At 30.8% G+C, this 25,860-nt stretch overlaps 1 protein-coding gene across 1 annotated transcript; it reads right to left on the bottom strand.

The window, feature by feature from the left end:
• Window positions 1-24,510: 24,510 nt before the first annotated feature.
• Window positions 24,511-25,065, bottom strand: LOC121207939 (uncharacterized). The gene has a single exon (XM_041078490.1). The coding sequence runs from the start codon at window positions 25,063-25,065 to the stop codon at window positions 24,511-24,513; it is 555 nt and encodes a 184-aa protein (XP_040934424.1).
• Between the last annotated feature and the right edge of the window lie 795 nt (window positions 25,066-25,860).

The following is a 25,860-nucleotide window of genomic DNA, read 5'->3' as shown; positions in this document are numbered from 1 at the left end:
TGGAGAATATATTGTTGTATAAAATTTGGGGATAATTCTCTTTACAAACCTCGAACTTTATTTTTTTAGGGATAATGTGTCTTTTGGCGTTTAGTAAGTAGATTCACATTGGTCCTTAATTTTTTTTATCCACTTTCAAGTTCAGGGGTCAAAAGTTATATTATCTCTATTTTTTAATAGTTCTCATCTCGTATGTGTTGCATGTGATTTTACGTAATAATTCACAAAGTAATGATAAATAACATTCACAATTATGTCAATATTATTAAAATAAAATAATAGTAAAATATCAAATAATAATGAAAACTATACCCCTTTGGTGATGGAAAGAAAACCTATAAAATAATGCTAAAATATGAGTTTTTTCAGTAATCCTTTAGATGTTATTTTGAATGAAAATGTCTCACTAATGCGTATGTTTATAGTGCTAAATATTGGTTTTAATTGGTACATAATTATAACACCAATTAAATGATAATTAATCTAAACAATAATTATAATTTAATATGGATTCAAAGTCTAATTAAGTGATAATAATTATTACATTGATAATTAAACATTATTAATAAATAAATAAATTCAAACACTCTTTGAAGAATAGAAAATGAGAAGTGAAAGAAGAGAGAAAAAGGAGAAGAGATGATGAGTAAGGGATGAGTGAAATGGAAAGCAAATGCCTCTCTATTTATACTAGCGAGAAGTCCCTTGAGTTTGCTATTTTTAGCATGATAATCCCACCTTTTTTTCTCTCATGCATGGTCGACCCCTTGTATTAAGGAATGAAGGTGGATGACTTTGCTAAATATAGCTAACTCATGCTTGATTTACGGGAAGGAGTTGAACGGTTACATGGTAAAACTATTGTGGCTGATTTGTGCTATTCTAACCAATCTTGGGTGCCTAAATTAATTGTTTTTTTTTGGATAGTTGGACTTCCATAGCCGAATTTGGCTCTTTCCTCCTCAGTGGACGATTTGGGCTTCAAATTTGGCAATAGGCTTGTCTACTTCAGTGATCCAATTGTGAGCTGCATAATTAATTTGAGATTCCAACAAATGAATTTAGGATATCCCATACTGATCAACCATCAACCCACGTCTGCATGGCCTTTGTTGCAGGAATGCTATAGCATCAAGCATCGAATAGGTGAGCTTCAACACTAACTTTTCTTCTATTTGCACCAAACTGCGTCAAATCGGAGAAAATATGTCAAATTAGCATATAAATAAGTAAGATTACAAATTTATCTTTAATTTTTTCCTACTTTACAAATTTGTAATAAAACTACAAAATTTGCTATCAAAATACTCATAATTTGCAAAAATTATTGTCAAAAGGTGTTGTAAATGTCTATATAATTTTGAGTTATCACCCCACCATCAAGCTATTGTGATTGTTGACCCAAAGACTACTTTAAACTTGAGTCAACCAACTCAACTAGAAATAAAGTCTATAGTGTATCACCAATTGGATAGAAGTATGAGTATGAAAGACATCACAAAATGGGGCACAAAGGTACATAAAAAAACATAAACCTATCAAAACTAATTCTAGTGGAATGGTAGGAATCTGTCACACAACAACTTGATGAATAGTGTAACACCCCTTACCTGTCTCTATCATAAGATTAGGCTTACGAAATTCTATCATTCAAAACAGAACATAAACGAGTGCAAATTTTCTTTAAATAAAAATTATTCATTAAAAATGTAATAAAAAACATGATATTCACACATTATCAAGGTTAAATTGAGCTTACAGAATTCCTAAAACAATTCGGAACGAAGCAGGGACTAATTTAAAACATTTAAAAAATATGGTAAAAAATATAAAATTGGGGTCACACAGCCGTGTGGCCCAGCCGTGTGATAACCTGAGGTCGTGTGGTGCAAAACCACACACCCATGTCCTCAAATCCGTGTAACAACCTGATGTTGTGTGATAAAAAGTCACATGACCGTGTCCCCACATAGTCAAACTATGGCCGTGTGAACCACCCTACACCTAAATTGAACAGGCCACACAGTCGCATCCTGCACTCATGTAGCACATGGTCGTGTAATAGAGCATATCACAAGCCGTGTGTGCCTAAAAAAGCTTCAAAAAAATCCAAATTTGACCAAAAATCCCTTAAGCCACAAGCCAATGCATTGGACCCTTGAACAACATGATACAAAAGACCAAAACAAGCCAAATTCAACTTAATTCACTCAACCTAGGTGTCTATCAATATGCCACAATTGGCACCACAATTCAATTATGAAACAACAATCATTCATTACCATTCATGCCAAGATTTTTCATGTCTAAACATACTCATACAATTATCATCTCCTTAACTAAGATATTAACAAGCAAATCTCAATAAGTGACCTAAAACATGAGTGCCTATTTTCACAATTTAAGCAGACTTCATTCAACCATGCCTTTAAACATTTCATACCATTTAAGCCAATTATTCCAAACATCAACCATTAGAAACATTCATTATCAAGTCATGTTAATACCTAAATGTACACATAATACCATTCAAATTTTGGATAACATCAACTTACTAAGTATCAAATAGGTACTAAGCATTTAATACATCAAGGTTATTTATAATCTTATTCACAACCAAAATACCAAAACATGATCATTAACTTGCAAAGTAAACATCCTATACACATCCCACAATTAACCAACTTTCAAACTTCAAAAATCTACCAAATCAAGTGACGGTAGGTGTGAGCTTCTCGTTGATCCAATCTACACATTCTGAACGTCCAAAATCTACAAAAAAGTAGTAACATGAGTAAGTATATAAAATATTTAGTAAGCTCATACAATATAAACATTCACTTACCTCAATTTCTATTCACATATAAATTATTATGAATAAAAATATACCTATCAAGATTCAAACCACAACTTTATATACAAAACTTTGAGTTCAATCACATGAATAACCATAATCATCTTCATTTCCAATCAAGCCAATTTAGATCTCAAAAACAAAACACAACTAGTCAAATAACCAATCTTAAATGGCATATCTCCTACGCTTCAATCACAATTTTACCCAATGAAACCTCATAAAAGATCCCAGTATATAGGTGAAATCAAAATTTCCTAGTTACCCATTACGGTTAAACTTTTACGATAATTAGCCTGGCCATGGCTTAATATTCTTGTCTTCTTGAGTCCGCAACATATGCAAGAGCTTGGAACCTAAAATTGTACTCTCGAGGCTGCAATTTATGCAAGAGCTCAGAACCTATTCTTGTATTCTACAGTCTGCAACATATGCAGGAACTCAAAACCTAGGCAAAACTCACTACCCCATATACAAGAATTTCACTAATTCCATTGGGACTGATCTTGCATTATAAAACAATCTCCAATTCACCAACAATCAATATTAACCACAAAAATAGTACATTAGTATAAATGATTTACTACATGAACTTACCTATCGAAATGGTAACGATTTAACAATCATGGACTAGACGACAATTTTGCATTTTCCTCGTATGTCCTCCAATCGTTGAGATTATTGATCTAAAGTATAATTTGATTTAATTAACCAATCCAAATAACATACAATAGCATATAAAAACTATACCCTAATTCAATTTCATCTATACTAAAATACCTCAACTTTTGCATATATCATAATTTAGTCCCTAAAATTGAAACTATTATCATTATCACATTTGAGCTTCAATTTTGAAATCAATCTCAATTTTATTCTCCAAAAATCCATTAAAACACATAAATTTAGAATATTTACACACATTTTGAACTTATAGCATTTTAGTCATTAGGTTCAAAAATAACAACTTTTACTTTACAAACTAGTCCATTAACATATCTAAGCTTCAAAACTAACCAAATAACCATAAATACTCCAAGAAAACATCAATTGAAACTTTAAAAAACTTTAGCAGTTTCACGAAATAGTCCTTAGGTTAGCTTAATCAAGCTTTTGGGATTCCAAAAACATAAAAATTACAAGAAACAAACTAAAATAACTTATCTAATCAAGGAACGAAACTTGAATAACCAAACCTAGCTTTTCCCCTTTTTTTGTGAAAGAAGATGATGAACAAGCTAAAGAAAATGTTTTTCCTTTTGTTTCTTTATTCTACTGACTATTATAACTATTGAACTAAATAAAGTCCCACTTACATATCTAAAATAACAACTTTTACTTTACAAACTAGTCCATTAACATATCTAAGCTTCAAAACTAACCAAATAACCATAAATACTCCAAGAAAACATCAATTGAAACTTTAAAAAACTTTAGCAGTTTCACGAAATAGTCCTTAGGTTAGCTAAATCAAGCTTTTGGGATTCCAAAAACATAAAAATTACAAGAAACAAACTAAAATAACTTATCTAATCAAGGAACGAAACTTGAATAACCAAACCTAGCTTTTCCCCTTTTTTTTTGTGAAAGAAGATGATGAACAAGCTAAAGAAAATGTTTTTCCTTTTGTTTCTTTATTCTACTGACTATTATAACTATTTAACTAAATAAAGTCCCACTTACCATCCAACACAATTAAAAATGGTATATTTTCCATTTAAATCCCTTAAGAATATTTAACAATGCTTTTTAGTTAATAAAAATCAATCGAGATTAAGTTTTACATCTTTTACAATTTAGTCTTTTTTCTTTAATTAACTAGCCAAACATCAAAATTACCAGATCAAATCTTAATACAACACTTACTTAACTTTGTAAATATTAAATAAATAATATTTAAGCACTCACAAGTCAAAATTGTAGTCCCAAAACCACTATTCCTGACACCACTGAAATCGATGTAATGACCCAAAATTCACGGGCATCGGAAAAGTGAGTTATCGGGCCTCCGTCTTAGTAAACTGAATTTGTAAATAATTATTAGGAATATTTATGAGTCTGGTAGTGTGCATAATTAAGTTTTAATTAGGTGAATTTAGCTTAATTTAGGGTAATTAGGAAAAAGAATTAAATTGAATTAAGGGTAAAAGTTTAATTATAGATTAATAAAAAGAAAGGGGGATCACAATGGTAAATAAATCATTCTTAATGGTTGAGGCGGAAAGTAGATTTAATTATTATTATTAGTAGTATTATTATAACTATATTATTATTATTATTATTATTATTAAATAAATTAAAATGAAGCCAAATATGTGATAATAATGATATACATGTGTAACTAAAAATAAGCATATAATTGTAAATTATAGATTTAATTTGCTTATTAATTAAGCATAAGATATTTATTATTTATTATTTATCATTAGTAAATTAAAAGATATTTATTAGTTAAATAATTAAATTATGAGATTTTTGTATAATAAACAAATTGAATAATGACAATTGTAATAAAAATATTGGTACATTTGTAATAAATAGATATACGTAAACTTGCTATAAAATAATTTATTTTCTTAATATTAAAGTAATAGATAATTAGATTAAATTATATTATTGTTAATTAAATAATTAAATTATAAGATTTTTGTGTGAAAAATAAAATAAATGATGACAATTGTATGGTATTGATGGTGTACATTTGTATATATATGATTAAATACTTAATAGATATTTAGAATAAATATATTATAATATATGTTAAGTAAATAAATAAAATAAAATATATATATATAAGGCATAAAAGAATAAAAACAAAAGAAAAAGAAAGGAGAAAGAACAAAAAGCATTCGAAACTGGGGAAAGGAAAGAAAGAAATAAAAGAAAAAGGAAAAACTAGGGATTTGAAGCTTGAAGTTTAAATTGCTAGCAAAGAACCGGAGGCATCGGCACCGAAAGGAAAAGAAAAAATTGTCGAGGAGTAATCGAACAAATTCGGATTTGTATTACTATAATTCAAGTTATTTATTATTAAGTATTAATTTTAGATTTATTTATTTTATAGTAAGTAAATATTGAGGTAAGTAATTTTACTGAATTGAATTTAGAAAATTGAATTGAATGAGAAATACATGTTAGTATTACTATAATTCGAATTTAATTATTATTAATTGTTAAATTTTAAGTTAATATGCATGGCAAGTATTAGTATTGAATTATATGAAATTAAATTGAATTGTGATTATATGTGAATAATTGAAATGTATATTGAATTGAGAAACTGTATTGAATTATGAATATGTGAATTTAAAATTGATTGAAAGGTGGAAAATGATTTAATTGAAAATGTGAGAAATTGTGACTGAATTGAGATTTATATGTGATTCGGAAACCCTATTAACTAGTCGGGCTGAGTTGGATATAGTTGGCATGCCACAGGTTTGGAAGTGTTCAGGGATATTTCGACCTCGAGTTGACGAGACACTGAGTGTCACTATTTTACTTCTGATAGATTCGATGAGGTACTGGGTACCACTTTACTTCGGCTAGGCCGATGAGACACTGGGTGTCAACTTTGCTTCAAACTATCTGATGAGGCACTGGGTGCCAAACTGGTGTGTTTGGTTGGATCTGTGTATCCGCCAAAGTCCGAGTCTGTTAATAGGGGTAATTAAAAGAAAAGTTAAGTTGAATAAAATGAATTGGTTGAACCATTGAAAGAAATGTAAAAATGGAACATGAATTGAAAATGTGATTTGAATGTGAGTATGAGAATGGAAAGCATGAACCAATGGTTCATGAATTAGATAATGGCATAACATGAATGTATATGATTTCAATTGACGAATAGCTAAATTAAATTGTATGAATATATTGAGAATGGAAAATTTATGTTTGAATTGGTTTAGTAAATATTAAAGTTAGATGATTTAATTTATATGATTATTATGTTTATAATTTGAATTATGGTAATACCACTGAGTATGAAATGCTCAGCGTACGGTTGTTTCCGTGCGAAGGTTAATAGAAGTCCAGTGTCTCGGTCCAGCATTCGAACGATCCCGACTCCAGCAAAAAGATTTTGGTGATGTTTTCTTCCCTTAAGTGAAAGTAGCATGTACATAGGGATTTTAACGGTTATTTTGGTATGTTATATAATTTTTGTTGTAAAGAAAGGTATTTGGTATTTTGATGATTAAATTAGTGAAATGGTAGAACTTGTTATAGCATTGATATTGAATTGAAATGGTTTGAACAGTTTTAAGAGCTAATTAAAAATGATAGTAGGGTTTTCATTACTTAAGTTGTTAAGTCAATATGTCAAGTATGATTCAAGTATATTTGAGTATATAAATGCATTGGTTGAAATACTGGAATTGGTTTGGTTGCGATTTGAAATTGCAGGTTTAATTAAAAAAATAATAATGAAAAAAATGAATGAATGAAGTCAATTAGTAAAAGTTTATATGAATTTATGATTATTCTATAACATGTTTGTTATTTATTTAAGAATTATTTGTAAATTATCCGATAAGTCAAGTAATGTTTCGTAACCCTGTTCTGGCGATGGTTTAGGGTTAAAGGGTGTTACAATCGAGCTGTTACAAACAGTGGCAAAAACTTAAGCAAGATGTGAGGGTTGTTGAACAAAATGTCGATACGCAATTTGAATAGGTGGTGACGAGCATGACTCAGCATGCACAACTTGTTGAGTGTTTGACTGCCGCTGGACGTACTAACGCCTAGAGTGTACTCTATTGACATTTTTCAAACCACTCAAATCTTACATCTTTCTATAGCAATCTACTCATCGGTGTAACAATCATCGAGAACCCTTTTACAAAACGTCGATACTAACTAGCTAACCCCAAAAAACTTTTAACTTCGGATGCATTTCTCGATGGTTTCCAATCAACAACTGTCGAAATCTTACTCGGATAAACTCTTATACCTTCAGCTGAAACAATGTGCCCTAAAAATCCAACTTCTCTAAGCCAAAACTCATATTTACTGAATTTAACATACAGTTGCTTATCTCTCAAGGTTTGTAACACAATCCTCAAATGTTCAGCTACTCAGACTCATCTCGTGAATAGATCAGAATGTCGTCAATGAACACAACAACAAATCTGTCTAAACACGGTCTAAAGATTTGATTCATCAAATCCATAAAGACTTCAGGAGCATTAGTTAATCCACAAGGCATAACAAGAAATTCATAATGTTCATACCTCGTACTGAACGCAGTTTTCGGAACATCTGAGTCTTTAACTCGCAATTGATAATACTCAGATCTCAAATCAATCTTTGAGAACACTGTTGCACCTTTCAACTGATCAAATAAATTATCTATTCTCGACAACGGATACTTATTCTTTATCATAACCTTGTTGAGCTGACGATAGTCAATATACATTCTCATTGACCTGTCTTTCTTCTTCACAAACAATAGTGGCACACCTCAGGGCAAAAAACTAGGTCGTGAAAAACCTTTATTTGTTAACTCTTGCAACCGAGATTTCAACTCTTTCAATTCTATCGGAGCTATTCTGTACGGAGCTATAGATATCGGCGATGTTCTTGGTACCAGTTCAATAGCAAACTCAACCTCTCTGACTGGTGGCAACCCCGATAATTCTTTTAGAACCATATTCGAAAACTCACATACTATCGGCACTGACACAATCTTTAATTCAAACACTTTTGTATCTAAAACGTAAGCGAGATAAGTTTCACAACCTTTTCTCACATATCTCTAAGCTGACATAGACGAAATCACAGCAAGTAATCCACTTAAATCATCTGATTCAATTCGAAGGATTTCACCATTATGACATTTCAATTCAATAATTTTTCGTCTACGATTTACAACGGCATCGTGTAGAGTCAACCAATACATACCCAAATTCACACCGAACTCATCAAATGGTAAAAGCATCAAGTCAGTCAAAAAATAGTAACCTCGAATCATCAAAGGGCAATCCTTGCAAACTTTATCAATTAGAACATACTTACCTAAGGGGTTCGATACTTTAATTGCAAATTCTGTAGACTCAACAAGAAAATTCTTACTAGACACTAAATTCTCAAAAACATACGAATGTGTCGATCCAAGATTAATTAAAGCAATCACATTAGTGTCATAAAGAGAGAATGTACCGGTGATAACATCAGGTGACGATGCTTCTTCACGAGTGCGAATAGCGTAGGCTCTAGCAGGTGCTTTGGCCTCAGATCTCACAATTGAGTCCTTTTTCGCTCTTTTTCCACTAGACACATTTCTCACATTCCTCGATGATCTCCCTCTCGCAGTTGTGTTGCTCAGTCTTACATTCTGAAATTTATCTTTCTCAGACAACTTTGGGCAATCTTGAATAAAGTGATCTGGCGAACCACATTTGAAACAAGCTTTATTACTCTTATTCCAGCATTCTCCAAAATGTCGTCTCCCACACTATCGGCACTCAGGTCTGTTGTTTCTTACACTGCCAACACTCGAGACGAAAGTTGCTTGAGCTTTATGACTCACATATTGATTTCCACGATCTCTATTCTGGTATCCCACTAATGCCTTCGATTGACTATACGAATCTCAGGATCTCTTTGATGAAGAATGATAAGGTTTATTCATCCATCTTTTCCTCGAATCTCTAGCCTCTGAATCAACTTTCCTCTTTTTTCAGTTAAAATATTTAGATTTACAAGCCCGGTCAAATAATACAACAAATTTTTTCAAATCTAAAATCCCAACCAGAAGTTTAATGTCTTCATTCAAACCATTAACAAACTGCTTGCACATGATCTCTTCGGTAGAAACATATTCTCAAGCATATTTACTCAATCGCACAAATTCTCTCTCGTACTCAATTACGGCCATACGACCCTGTTTCAATTCTAAAAATTCTTAGTGCTTTTGATCCAGAAATTGTTGGCTTATGTATTTCTTTCGGAACTCAGTCTAAAAGAACTCCCAAGTGACTCTCCCTCTCCGCACCACTGATACTAACGTATTCGCCACTGATATGCGGTGCCTCTCAGAAGTGATATAGCACATTTTAATCATTCCACCAGTGTGCAAGAAAGCTCATCAAATATTTTGATAGTGTTTTCAAGCCAAAACTCGGTTTTCTTAGGATCATCGTCAACATTAGCTCTGAACTCCTCAGCCCCGTATTTACGGATCTTATCAACTAGAGGCTTATTCAATCTTAAAAGTTCTATACCTTGAGGAGCTACGGGAACCGGTTGGGGATTAGGAGAGGGTAAAGGTTATTGAGTAGCCGAGTTCGTTCGGATATATTGTGTGAACCACTCGTTCATCATTTGGAAGAAGGCTTCTTTAGCCTCTCCTCCCTAGCTACTCGATATGGGTCTAGATTCAGAAGGCGCTGTCCCTTGAACGGGAGCTGGTGCATTACTTTCAACCTCATCAGCTATAACTCGATTGTGATCCATTTACTATATGAAAACACATTTTAAAATGTCAAGAATCATCACACTATCACATTTTTTATATGGTATGTATAGCTAGACTCTCACATTCGCTACGATAGTTCTAGAATTGACTAAATCGTAGCCCTGATATCAATAAATGTAGCACCCCTTACTCGTATTCAACGTTGAAATAGGTTACGGAGTATTTTCGGACTTATAACACATTCAAACATACATTTCATATAAAAATATTCAAAATCACATACATTTCATTCACAGCCAATCGTTTTGTTCCTAATATTTTACATTTTTCACAATTTAGTCTTTATTTCATAAAATCACAAATTAATGAAATTCAAATTAAACCCATACTAGCTGAATTACTATTATGCCCTTAGCAGCCCATATTTTTTTATTTATTTCACATTTTAACCACAAATTTTAACATTTCTCAATTTAATCACTATTTTGCATTTTTACTAAAAATCACTTAACAAAACTTGTATAATTCATAACAAATATTCATAATCTATCATCAAACATCAAAACAAACATGTGTTCATCAATGGAATCATTCAAAATCTTTAACAATTTTGCAAAATAGTCCCTGGACTAGCTAAACCTAGTTGCAACGATCTCAAAAACGTAAAAATCATTAAAAATGAAACAAAAACAAACTTACAATTGAGTATCAAAGTAACCAAAAATTTAAAGACCTAAAATGGCTTTTTTCCATGCTTCATTCGGCCAAGGAAGATGATAATAAGAATAATTTTTGTTTTGTTTTATTTAATTAACATTATTTGACAAATTACTAAACTAACCTTAATGATAAAACATTTATATCATCCACTTCATCTCCATTAATGTCCACTTACTTTAATAATAGTCCAATTACAATATAAGGACATTAACTTTATGGTTCTATAGCTATTAAATACCTTTAACTAAAAGAACAGTACTTTTGCACTTTACGCGATTTAGTCCTTTTCATCAAATTAACCAATCAAACGATAATTTTTTTAAACGAAACTTTCACACAATAATATTTTCATATTTTAAATATTAAAATAATAATAAAATAATTATTTTGATATAGGATTTGTGTTCTTAAAACCATTGTTCCGATTTAACCAAAAACGGGCTGTTACAAATATCATCATTACCAATGAAATTATCCACTCAATGAAAAAAAAAAGACAGGTAAGAAAGGGTGGATGGCCATTAAAATTGAATCTGAGAAAAGTTTACGATCAATTAGATTGGGGATTTATTTAAGATATACTCAAGGAATTTGGGCTTTCGATTTCCTTCTGATAAGTTATAATAAATTGTGTTAGATCAATATTTATGCAAATTCTTTTGAATGAACTGACAGAGAAGTTTAGACCAACAAGAGGTATCCGACAAGGCAGCCTGTTATCCATTTATTTGTTTGTTTTGTGTATGGAGAAATTAAGGCACACTATTTCACAAGAGGTTCAATATGGCAATGGATGTCGATTAAACTCTTTAGAGGGGATCCATTGTTGTCTCATATTTTCTTTGCTGATGATTTAGTAGTTTTCATTAAAGCTTCTATAGATCAAATGAATGTGGTGAAATAGGTTTTGGAGGATTTTTACTGTTATTTTAGTCCTAAGGTGAGTTCATAAAAGACCTAAATTTTCTTTTCTAAAAATGCCCAATGTGGCTGCAATATAATATAAGTAATGGCATTGGTTATACAACAACAACGGACCTTGGTAGACACCTTGTAGTGCCACATATTCATCAACATGTCACAAAAGAAACTTTTGAATATTTGGTTGCTAAAATGTGACAAAAACTTTTTGGTTGGAAGGTGAAAACCTTGACCCTTGCAGGTAGAATAACATTGGAAAAGTCGGTCCTATCAACTATTCCAATGTATGCAATGCAATCAATAGTTGTCCCTAAAGAGGTGTGTTTGGAGATGGAAATAATTGCGAGAAACTTTATCTAAGGGCATGCAGAGAATGTTCGAAAGGCTCACTTAGATGGGATACAATTTGTCAGCCCGCTAATAAAGGAGGACTTGGGATTAAACAAATGGAGCAACAAAATATGGCATTTTCCAATGAAACTAGGGTTCAATCTAGTTTTTAAACTTGGCCATTTATGGGTTCGAGTGCTCCAGTCTAATTATAGGTGGATTGGAAATCTTCCTAACGAGTTGCGAGACACTAATTGCTCTCCTTTGTAAAGGGGCATTTCAAGTGCATGGGAAGTTTTTCGCAAAGGAATTATATGACATATGGGTAATTGGTTGATTTTGAATTTTTGGCGTGACCATTGGATCAGTAAATACAGGGCACAACTCAATCATTACAATCAATCAAAGGTAATCCCAAATCATCACACACCATTATATTAATGGTGAATCCTAATGGTGATTGGAATTAGGAAAACACTATCTCTTTATTGCCATCGTCGATTATAAACAAAATTGTGAGTAAGCATCCACCATGTGGTTGGGATATGGATGACTTTCCCGAATGGGTATGGAATAAAGGGCATAGTTTCTCTATGCAATTTCCTTACGAGGCTTTGACTGGTAATACTGCTAGTGGTGTAGATAAAATATGGTAGCACTTATGGAAGTACCAAGGGTCACGGCGTGTTAAAACCTTTTTGTGTCTTGTTGCATGTAATAGTCTCCTTACATGTTAAAAGAGTGTGAAGACACTTGGCTAGTGACCCAATGGTTTGCATGTTTCCGGACAACCTCTGAATGAATTCTTGCAGCTACTACATAATGATCTTTATGGTGAAGCCCCAACAATATTAGTTATGACTTGATTTATTCTCAACTTTTCTCTTCATCCATAAAAAATCATTTTTATATATAAAAATTATATTTATTTAATTAAAAACTTGGGTGTTTATTATTTTTAATTTATCCAATTATATTCAAAAAATTTATAGATTTATAATTTTATTTATTAATAATATTTTATTTATTTTTTAAATAGAACATTTAAAAAATATTATCAAATTAATTAATTTCATATTAATATACTATCATATTAATTAATATTACTTTTATTATTATCAAATAATAATACTAATAAAATTATTGTTCTAGGGTCAAATTTTCAAAAGCTTTTTTTTTTATTTCTCCATAGATACTTCATAGAAAATAACTTCATTAATGTAAAATAAATTTTAGATTAATAAAAAATTAGATTGATTTTTAAAAATTGACCATAACACATTATTTAGAAGTTAAAGCAAAGCAAACAAAAAAAAATTGTCATAAAATGTACAATGCAATTTATGTACTTTGAAATTGTTCAATGTATTACCTAAACTATTAATATGTGTTTTATTATAGTATTTTTATTTTAATAAAATATCTTATGTGGTACAAGTACTTTGAAAATGTTCAATTCAGTACCTGAACTATCAATATGTGTTTTATTATGGTACCAATGTTAACACCATTAGTGAATTGTTAAGCCAGCTAATGAAAATTCAACACATAATTTTTTTTCCAAATCATCAAGACCACATGGATAAAATAACATTATGGGAAAAATTAAATAAAAAAAAATTAAATTAAAAAGTAAATAACTAAATATATGGTTAATAAAAAAAAGAAGTAAATACTAAACTTACATTGATTTGGAAAAAAAATTACGTGTTGAATTTTCATTGGTTGATTTAGTAGTTCATTAACAGTGTTAGCACCAAGTATCGTAATAAAACACACATTGATAATTCAAGTACCACATTGGACACTTTTAAAGTACAAGTATCACAATGGATATTTTATGAAAGTACAAGTACTACAATAAACATATATTGATAGTTCAGGTACCACATTAGACATTTTATGAAAATACAAGTACCAAATATGAAATTATCTCAAAAAAGTGATTGTTTTAAAAAAATATTGATCCTTTTGCCTAAAAAAAGATTTTTTTTATTGAGTCTTAACCCCGTTGATATTTTTACTATTGTAATAACAAGGAAGACGTGAATTTAAGTAAAAACGACGTGTTTATTTCAATTAAAAAAGAATGAGAAAGATGGAATTTTATTATTCGTATGGGCTTTTCACGAATAGAATTTGAGATTATTGCCTTATTTATGCAATTTCAATTTGCTTAATTCAGTTGATATCGTTATTGTAATATTTTGAAGCTAATTTTTTATCTCGTGTAATGCACAAGTTAGTTGTATGTATTAATTATGATATATTAAATTTATTTTAAATTTTTTTATAAAAATTGTACATCTTACAAAATAATATAAAATAATATAGCCTAAATACTATATAAAATATTGTATCTTGATAAACCATCGATTGGTTGATTCAGTGAAATCTTCTTGATAGATGTTCATCAGGTTCTTATTCATTTCAAACTCTTCAACATTTTTTTCATTAATTTTAAGCTACTTGTTGTACAATGTTCTATACATCTTAGCTTGACATTGTTGTTGTCTGATAATTTTCTCATTAAATTCATTCTTCAAATCATTAGTGGATGATTCCCTTTCATAATCTTAATGTTAAAAATTATAAAATAAATTATGTTAAAATAAGTTATACAAAATAGAATTAAAAGATATAGGAAGTAGAAAAAGGAAAAATTTTAAAATAGACTAATAAGGTTAAAAACCTTCAACTACCATTGATTTGATTTATAATTCTTCGTTGCGTTCCATTATCTCTATACAAATCCTATTTATAGACCTTTATACAGTAAAAGTATCATAAGGACTCTATATTATAAGTTAAATTGTATTTTGTCCCATTTACTTAAAAAATAGACAAATTAATCCCTATATATTAGATCAAAGAGCAAACTAATCCTTTTTGTTAAACATTTCATCCATTCTACTGTTAAAAACTAACGTGATTGACGAAATAACTAGATAGTTACACGTGACATGCCATTTGTACCGTATGCTTACATATATGGACTAGTTTTTTTAAAATAAAAATGAACGAAATTATTAACAAAAGGATTGATTTGCTCTTTAATCTAACGTATATGGATTAATTTACCATTTTTTTAGTATATGGGGCAAAATGCAATCTTTTTCCTTCTACAAGGTTCTCCATGGTACTTTTACCGCCTTCATACATGCATAAAATGGAAGGAAGAAGGATGGACTTTGAATATTTTTTGAGTAAATGAAGCAAAGTGCAATCTAACTCTTTATACAAGGGTCTCCATAGTATTTTTACTGCCTTCATACACACATAAAATGAAAGGAAGAAAGGATAGACTTTGAATATTGAATTTATTTTATATAATTTATTCCTTAATTATTGTGGTTTTATTTTCCATAATTTTCCCCTTAATTTTCGTAATTAATATTAAAGAATTTTTTATTACCTTTTACATTCACAATAAAAATTATATATGTTTTCTTTAATGTATTTATTGTTGTATATGATATTAATTTACTTAAAAATAAATTTTTGATTACTTTAAAGACAAATGTAGATAGCAAATAAAGGTTTAATGTGAAATAAATTGTTGATAATATAAGTAGTAAATATATTCGCTATCTATTATTATAATAATTTAGCCATTTAGTTATAAATTGTTTAGTAGTAAATTACAATTCAAAATAAAGTATTATGGATCAATATTGAAATACAAAGTGTATTGAGGAGTTATTTAGAATATTTAATAACTTAGAATTTGTAATAAAGGTGTCCATGTGTCGGGCCCAACAAAAAATTTAGGCCTGTTTGCTAAGTCCATCTCGAAAAATGGGTCTAAAATTTAGCCTAAACTTAGGTCGGATAAAAATGCTAAAATCCAGGTCTGGGCTGGCCTGCTCATATTAATTCTTTTATATATTTTTTTAAAAAAATACAATACATCAGAAATACTAAAAACCCAACAAATTGAAAATAAATTTTAAAAAAATATATATACTTAAATAACACTAAGATAAATACAACTTAATAAGTAAATATGAAATGCCGCTAAAATAGTAACAAAATTAACAATAAAACAAGACTTATACAATATTCAAATAATAACAACAAAATAATAGCAACATAATTGTGAAATGGTAGGAAAATTGTGAAAAAAATGACAAGAAAATAGCAAGAAAATAATAAAAAATAGTAAAAAGAACAGTAGTTTTTTTTTGGGGGGGTGCTGGGCTTAGGCCAAAAAATCCTTACCTGGGGCCCGACCCGTTTTTTGAACAGACCTTATTTTTTTGCCCAAGCCTATTTTACGAGCCTATATTTTTACCAAATCCTCCCATTGTTCAAACTTTCGGGTCGGGGGCCCGACTCATGGGCAAGTCTAATTTGTAATAAATGTAGTAACACATCATTAATAGAAAAAAATTTATTTAAAAAATAGAATCACTTTAAATGTAATTAAAAAAAGAAAATATTTTAAACTTATATAGTTAACATCCATCAGGTTTACTCGGTAATGTATAATGCGTAAATCTGAATGCAATTAAAGACGTAAATTGTTTTTTAGAGATGAAAAGGTTATGAGTAAATTAATAATTATATAAAAAGGCAACTGTAAGAAGTAATTTAAAAAAGAAAGAAAAATTCAACAAACAAAAGGGTTTTCTCTCCCTAAAGAATAAAACATATTGAAGAGAATAGCATTACTTTTTATTAAAAATTTCCTCTAAATTATTAGACAGAATAATAAAAAGTCAAAGTTACCATTTAAATAACACCAAAAATAGTTACTAACTTGCCTTTATACTTTATAGAGGGATGTAAACTTTCACCAAACCATTTCGCCATTTTGGTTATGTATGCATTTAAGGATGCAAGTGGAGCAGTGTTAGGTCAAGTTGGAGGACAACCCAGCCCCATTGCAATCTTTTCTTCCTCTAAATTCAATTTTCAATTCCATTCATTAATCTTATAATTTTATAATCATAATATTTACACGGGTTTTTAGATTTTGAAATGTTTGGTTTAAGATTTTATGTTTTGTAAAAGTTATAAAATATATATATATAGAAAATTTTTAGAAACATATATAAGAATTTACTAAAAATTGTAAATGTTATAAAAAATTTAGAATAATATATGAGATTTACTAAAATTATTCAAATTCTATAAAAATAGAAAAATTAAAAATTATAGCACATTTTTGTTTCCTCTCACACATTGTCATCAACCCATCTTTATCAACTTCTCTTAAATTATCTTTCGTCAATTAAAATAATACCTATCATTAAAGATGTTTATGAATCAAACTGAGCTTATGTCTGATTTCAAAAAAAAATTCTAGGTTTGAGCCCAACAAGACCTAACTCGTCAAAATGATTCCGTGTCCCCATTTTCAAAAATTTAAAACATATTTTTAATTTTAAAATATATAAAATAAACTTAGTTTCTAAATGTTTTTAATTATTGAATAGTAAATTAGATCGGTCCATAAACACATCTATCCATTACTCACTTTAAGTCATCAAACATTGAACTCGTCGTCACTGAAACCAAAGACTCCAAACTAGCAAAATAACAAAATTTGTCTATAATTTTTATAATTTTTTATATAAAATTCTATTAATTTTAATAATTTTTTCTAACTTATTTGTAGTTTTTTATACTAATTTTTAATAATTTCTAAAATTGGTTACCAATCATGATTTAAAGAGTTTAATTAGATACATTTTTTAACTAAAAGTTTAATTAATTTTTTAATTTTTTTTCAAAGAGCTTATTTGATCTTTTAGCCAATAAAGTCTAAGGTTTACTTTAGTATAATAAATACAAATGGGCTTATCTAAATAAAGTAATAAAGTTAAAAGTGCTTCTTTAGCGAATGTAATTTAGGAGTTTTCTTTTTCTTTTAAAAATTTGGCGATTGTTTGGAGGTGGCAATTGGGAAAAAGAACTAACGGGTTAACATTTTGAGGCATGTTGAGGGGTACCCGTACACCCTTAACACATTTAGTATTATGTAAGGAATTTGCTTCACAACTCTACTAAGAGTATGAGTAAGTTGGTAAAGTGATTTTGATAAGAGTCTAAGTGGATTTGTAGACATGGTTTACCTATTTAGACGTCTGACCAGGTGTTCCACTTCATAAATCCTTCGTTTTTTTAGGCACTTAAAAAGTTTTTGGTAAAATTATTTTAAAATTTTATTTTGACTTTCAACAAAATTAAAATAGAAAACTCTCTTCAGGATAATACTGAGTTTTGCCTTTTAACAAAAAAGATAAAAATTATTCAAGAATTGTTCAAAAATCAAATTTGATATTAATATTAATATTAATAGAAGATTTAAACATAAACTCCCTGTCATTCCATGAGGTTTAATTGACTCATTTGATGAACAGTTATAACCAAAGGGGACAACAATATTGTGTAGGATAACATTTTAAATAAATTTTAAAATTAATCATAACAATATTTCTGCTTATCCATAAAAAAGAATTTTAAAAAATAGAAATGTACTCCCAATCAGAACTCCCACTCCTACAAACAAAGAAAGTACAATATTATAAAAAATTATAAAATTATAATTATAAATTAAATATTATATTCAATACATTGAGATGAAGCTTTTCTAGTTTCATTCTTGTTCTTCATTATGAGCATCATAATTGATTCTTTTAATTTATTAAAAATTACGTTTTTCCTTAGAGAACATTTACAATATTTTTGTGCTTCATTACGAGCATTTGAATTTTATGTTATCGAATATAAGGATATTGTAATTCTTTATTTTTAATTTTTATTTGATAGTTAATCAGAGTTAGTTAAAATTGTTGAAATAATTTTTAAAGTTTTTCAATAATTTTAAAAAGATCCATTAGAGAAAGTTTCATTTATATCTTTAAAAAAAATAAGTACTTTTAAAAGTAAAATAAAATTATTTATTTTATTCAATTAATTAAAAAATTACTCATAGAAATAAAAATATTATTAAAATAAACAAGTGAAGAAAAAAACTTATTAACCCAAATTAGATGGACCAAGATATATACTGGTTGGGCCTGCAGCAGGTCCAGCCCAAACTATTTTTTTTATCTAATTACCTTTTGTATGTACACCAACCAATCTTATATTTTTTTGAATTAAGTTATATTATTATTATCATTTTTTCTTTTTTCTATTTTTAAATAAACAATAAAAAAGTTACAAAAGTCAAAATTCGAACTCATGCTTCAAGCAATTATAAAATCTTTTCTTTACCACTTCAATCAAAGATTTATGTTAATATTTTTATGTATTTCAATGTTATTACACAAATTGTTTGTTAATATTTATGGAAAATGTTCTTGATTGAGTTGGTGTCCTCAATACCAACTCTAAAAAAAATGAAAATATCATAATAAATAATTTGAGTGCATTTAATATCAAGCTAAGTTTAGCAAGACGATCAGCCACCAAGTTCTTTTCTCTCGATATGTGAATGATCCTCTGAATTACGGCTATCCATCTGAATTACGGTCTGTCTGTACCTTTTATTAAGTAACAAAAGGATCACATCTAGGATACTTCAAACTTCAGCCTCAAACGGTGAACAGACACCTAAATAGCGACCAAATCCCATAATCCAATTTCCATATTTTTCTCATACCACGCCTCCTGTTGCAGCATGACTAGAATCTCTCGCCATCGCGCCATCAGTGGACAATATCAGCCATGTACTTTCGAAAATATTAGCATGGTTCAAGAAGGAAACATTGGTCTTGTATCCACTAAAGTATAATTCAAATTGGCAAGCCCAAGTAGAGACTTTCACCACTTCAGTTGACGACCAAGAGATGTTCTGAAAGATAAAAAGATTCATATTCTTCCAGATACGCCAAGCAATTAATCCAAAGAATCACGACCAAGTGACTCCACTATCCTGCAATCTCGCATGACAACAAAGATTAGAAGAAATCCAAGTCTGGAATGAATCAGGAAAAAGCCTTTGCTTTAGTTGATTTGGAAGCACATGCATCCACACATCCTTTACTACTGGACAATCATGAAGTACATGGGCCATATCCTCAAACTCATCCCCACATATAGCGTAGGAATTACTTTGACCGATCCCCCTCTTCATACGCTTCGAATTTGTAAGAAGTCTCTACTTAAAGGCAAGTCAAAGAAAAACTCTCACTCTCTGTGGACCCTGATATTTCCAAATAGTCTTCCAATTCTCATCTCGAGGACTCCAAGTTTCTTCTTTTAAAGTCTAGAATGCATTACGAATCGAAAAAGCGCCTGATGTCAATTAAGCCCATATCACCTTGTCTGATCCTGAATCAGAATGAGGAGGAGGGATAGTAATAATTCTATTAATCACATCTTTAGGCAACCAGACACGAAACAAATCCAAATTCTAGCTACCATTAGAGTTGACTAACTTCTTGACAAAACAATTCAACTCAAGGTTAGAAGAAGATGGAATTTTCGAAAGTAGAGGACCCATACCTGGTATCTAAGAGTCTTCCCAACAACGAACACTTGCCCCATCTCCAATGGCCAAGCTAAATTTTCACGGAGTAATGGCCATATCTTAGAAAGAGACAGCCATAAATGTAAGTACTGACTCTTATTAGTAGACTTTGGGATTTGCTCTTTCCATCCATACTTAAACCGAAGGATATAAACCCATAAGGCATTACTCTTGGAGACCAAACTAAATCCAATCTTCATGAGAAAAAAACGTGTTCTGATCACTCAAGTGTCAAAAACCAAGCCCTCCTTGAGACCGTGGTTGACATATAGAGTCCCAACCCACTAAAGACATTTTGGATTGACCATTAACACAACCCCAAATAAACTGTCTGACTAATCTTTCAATATCAGCTCAAACTCCTTTAAGTATCAGTATCGATTGCATAAAATAAGTAGGGATGGAAAGAAGAACGGATTGGGCCAACGTGATTCTTCCTGCTATGGATAACTTCCTTGCATCCCAATTGTTAAGCTTACACCTTACCTTATCAACCACAAAACTAAAGGTACTTTTAGTAACCTTATTATATGCAGGAGAGGGACACCTAAATAATTGCCAAGATTCTGAACTTCTTGAAAGCCGAACATTTGAACAATCTGGTTATGAACATCATTATTGATACCTTTAGAAAAGTAAATATTACTTTTCTTAATACTAACTTTATGACTCGAAACCTCACAAAACCATTTTAAAATATTCTTCAATAAACTCGCTTGATCAAATTGAGCTTTGCAAAAAATCACCAAGTTATCGAAAAAAAAAGATGGGAGATTATTGGACCTATTTTTGAAAGCTAAATAGGTTTCCACCTACTAATATCAATATCTGACCTAGTAAGATGCCCCAACCAATCCATGCACAGCACAAAAAGGTAAGCCGATAAAGGACACCCTTGACATTCCAAAGAATTTGCATAGAAGAGAAAGATATGGCCGACATAATCACTTTTCGCAAGAACTCAGGAACCCCAACAGCCGTCAACGATGCATTTATAAAATCCCAACTAACTCTGTCGTATGCTTTCTCCAAATCCAACTTGATAGCCATCCAATTTTTCCCATTCCGCTTGCACCACATAGAATGTATGACTTCTTGTGCAAGTATAATATTATTTGAAATTTTCCGGCCAGCTATGAACCCAGCTTGTTCCTGAGAGATAAGGTTAGGGAAAACCAACTTAAATCGGTTAGTAATCACTTTCATAACCAGTTTATAGATAATAGAACACAAACTGATAGGCTGAATCTGGCTGAAATCATCGGGATAATCATTTTTTAGAATTAATACAATTAGAGTATTATTCAAATCTTGCTCAATCAGTTGTCCAGCAAAAAATCCCTTCACCCAGTTGCAAATATCATTACTAAAAATATCCCACTGACTTTGAAAAAAATGAGCATGATAGCCATCACTTCTGAGAGCTTTTAAAAATGCCATATCAAATAAAGCCCTTTTGATCCATCATTTGTGATTAACTCTTCCAGAAAAGTAATCTCAGAGGGATTCAAATGGGGAAAACTAATATTGGGAAGATCCCCCAAGGCCTGAGGCACTTCACCATAAAGTTTCTCAAAGAATCCCACTGCTTCAGTTTGTAAAATTTCTTGATTAGAGTACCACTCCCCCTACTGATATTTCCTTCTCATAATCGTACGACTATGAAAAAATTTGGTGTTGCTATCCCCTAAATGAAGCCAAACACATTAAACCTTTTATCTCTAAAGCAAATCTTCATGATTAATAATGTTTTCTAGCTCATCCTGAACTTCCATCTCTTGTCTAGCTAAAAAACTTGAGTCGGAATGATCTAGGGCCTCTTGAATGTTGTTGAGCGATTTCATGAGATGTCGCTTACGGGAACCCAAAAAACCATAGACATCCTTGTTCCATTCTTTGACATAGGATGTAAAAGAATTCAAAAAATCTGTTATATTTCCCTCAAAATTCCACTTTTCTTTGACAAAGGTAGGAAAATTATTATGCTTAGTCCAACTAACTAAAAATCTAAAAGGTCTACCTTTAGGCAAATTCAAGGCTGGTTTTGTAGACAAGAGAATAGGCCGATGATCAGATTTAATGCGTGGTAGATGTAAGACTAAACTCCGTAAAAAAGAAGCCATCCAAGCATCAATTGCAAAAGCTCGATCTAGTTTGACAAAAGTACCACATTTCTGCCAAGTGAAAGAAGAACAACAAAATCCCAAATCCTGTAATTTACAAAAGTTAACAAAATTACCAAATAAACCATATCTCTTACCTACGATACATGGACTTCGTTTATCCTCAGAAGATAAAATGGAATTAAAATCACCCATTAATAACCAAGGGATTGATTAAAGAGGCATCACAGCTTTTAACCCATCCCAAAGAAGTTTTCGTTTTGACCTATCTGGACTACCATAAACAAAGGAAATAAGAAATGAGTTATTAGGAATATGATCATTAACACAAAGAAGAACAAATTGAGGGTGATTTCGAAGGATTTGAATCCATACGAAATCTTTCCAACCCACTCAGATACCACCTGAAAAACTAACAGCCTTAACTCGGTGAGAAAAATTAAAACCCAATTGATTAATAATATAATTTACTTTTTACCGCTCACTCTCGGTTTTAATAAGCAAACAATGTTAGGATGATGCTCTACGTTATACTCTCAAAAAACATGGATAAAATTCCTGCTTGCACACCCTTGACAGTTCCAAGTGAAAATCTTCAAATTTGAACTCATATCAAATATAAAATAATATATAATAAAACTTATAAAAATAAAGAATCTCAAGCACCAAATAGTAAATAAAACCATAAACATGCAACAATAAAACATTTATCCTTATTGTCCAGGGAGTTCACGTCCCTTCTACTACTCTTCACCTTTAAGAGCTCTATATGAATCAGGTATGTCATCTATTAAAGTAGAAAGGCTTTCAGCCAATTGAACCATAGATTCTTTAAGCAACACACTCTGGTTGCCATTGGGTTTGAATCAACTACTGCTGCTTGAATGTATTTTATTTAATTTTTTTGTGAAACCCCTGACTCTAGCTTTCACACCTTTCTCACGGCCAGACAACACCACTTGATTTAATGCTAGATCGGCATTTAAGGATGGAGAAGAGCTGCTGTTTTTCCTTATTTTCCAAAAAGATCACTGCCATATGTTTGTCAGAGTCGAGTTTGCCCACCTCCACAGCAACTCCGTTAGTCGAGAGTTCTTCTATTGCCAAACCAAGAACTGCAAGATTCACCGAATGCCTTTCGTTAAAACTGATTACGTCCCCAACTTCTTGCCTACTCGAATCACCTACCATCGCCCGAATACCAGTGCTGCTAGTAACACTAGCCAGCAAATTTTGGGCCATCAGTTCTTGCCCTAAATTATCCAACAAAGATAGGGCCTGAACAGTTGTAGAATTACCAAAGCCCACATTCCTATTAGCCACACTAGACACTACACTTGGCCCAGCATTATCAAGCCCTTTACTGGCCAGAACCAATTTATTTTTAGAACCCATTACTTTAGTCTTTCCTTTATTCTTAGAATCCTTAACCTAACGACCGTTAGCAAGATATACTTTCCTTGTTTTGTTGCTCTTCAATGATAATATCTTTCCCTTTATTGTGTTTGAGAGCTGTTAAATCTCTTTCATTTATTTCTTTATTTAAATTCCTATTATTCAGGGCCCTAAACTGAGAACCTTCCTTCTCCCTCTCTGAATTTCCATAAGCTTACCGCATATTATCCCTAAATTTTTACCGAGGTTTCCTTTCAACGATCATTCAAGACCTATAATTTTTGTCTCCCTTCTCCTGACCATCCTCGACCATGCTGTGAATTTCTGGTGGCTTTTTCGGCGGAGCTATTTCCTTTTCCATGATGATTTCAGTACTCCTGAAAGGGCAATTGTCTTTAACATGACCATATCTTCCACAGTGAAAGCAAATGGTCGGAAGAGATTCATACTCCACCCTTTGTGAACGCCCATTGATTAAAATTTGAGATACCAAAGGCCTCTCCAAATTGATATAGACCGCCATTCGAGCAAAACGGCCTCTCACCTTGCTGTAAGTGTTCATGTCTAATTTGACAACCTTTCCAACCATTCCTCCTATCTCAGTCAAAATTTTATGCTTATACAAATATCCAAGTAGACCAATAAGTCTGATCCACGCCATGACCACATTCGGATAAGCTTGGAAAAGGTCAAAAGCCATCGTCCAGGGTTGTATAGTTAAGTACTGACCAAATATGGTCCAAGGACATTCAGAGAGAGCCCTCTCACAATCAAGCTTATTCTGGAAATTAACAAGGAAATACCCATTTTCTATATCCATCATGTGTAAAGGTGCCAAGGGATTCCACAAACTATGGATTTTATTCTGCAAAACCGAAAAACCAATGTTACGTCCCAAAATTTTTAAAACTACCATGTTTTCCATACCCTGAATGAGAATTTGTTGAATCCTGTCGAAGAAAGAGATAGAAGGCACTCCATTCACAAAGGGTTTTTGGATATACCCTTCCAAGATATCAAAATATTCCTTTTCCTCCGATTCTTTGTAGCCAGACTTGGAAGACTGGACTACAACCTTATCCCTCCAAGAGTTTGGTTAATCCATTGATAGATTGATCATATATCTCTGTGCGTATTATCATCTTTATCTTTGAATCGAACCTTTTTTGGTATCAATTCTTCCACAAGATTAGTATCAAGATTCTCGTTTTCATAAAGAGAAAACATAGCTACGTATATGTATCTATTTAAATTTCTTATTACTCACAATTTCAAATATTTTTTTTATTTTAACTCTACTCGTATTGCGTATGTGTTATAATTAGTTTCAAACTTTACGTTTTATTATTTATTGTATATCATTTTTAAATGCACACATGTATCCTAAATATGTGTTTTCCACGTACATACACGTGTGATAGAATTTTTAGTATATATAAAATTATTTTTATATAATACCTACTTCTATTTTAAAATCAAAGAAGTGCTTGAACTCATGTCCTCTTAAATATTGTGATAATAACAATATCAACGGAGCCAAAGAAGTTGATGAATTATTATAAATGTATGTTTTACTTAAATATTTACTAATACTTAAATTATGAAAGATTATAAA

The sequence above is a fragment of the Gossypium hirsutum genome, chromosome A10, assembly GCF_007990345.1.
Source record: "Gossypium hirsutum isolate 1008001.06 chromosome A10, Gossypium_hirsutum_v2.1, whole genome shotgun sequence".
Classification (NCBI taxonomy): Eukaryota; Viridiplantae; Streptophyta; class Magnoliopsida; order Malvales; family Malvaceae; genus Gossypium; species Gossypium hirsutum.
The sequence above is the reverse complement of the archived record's forward strand: the minus strand, read 5'-3'. Positions and strand labels throughout refer to the sequence as shown.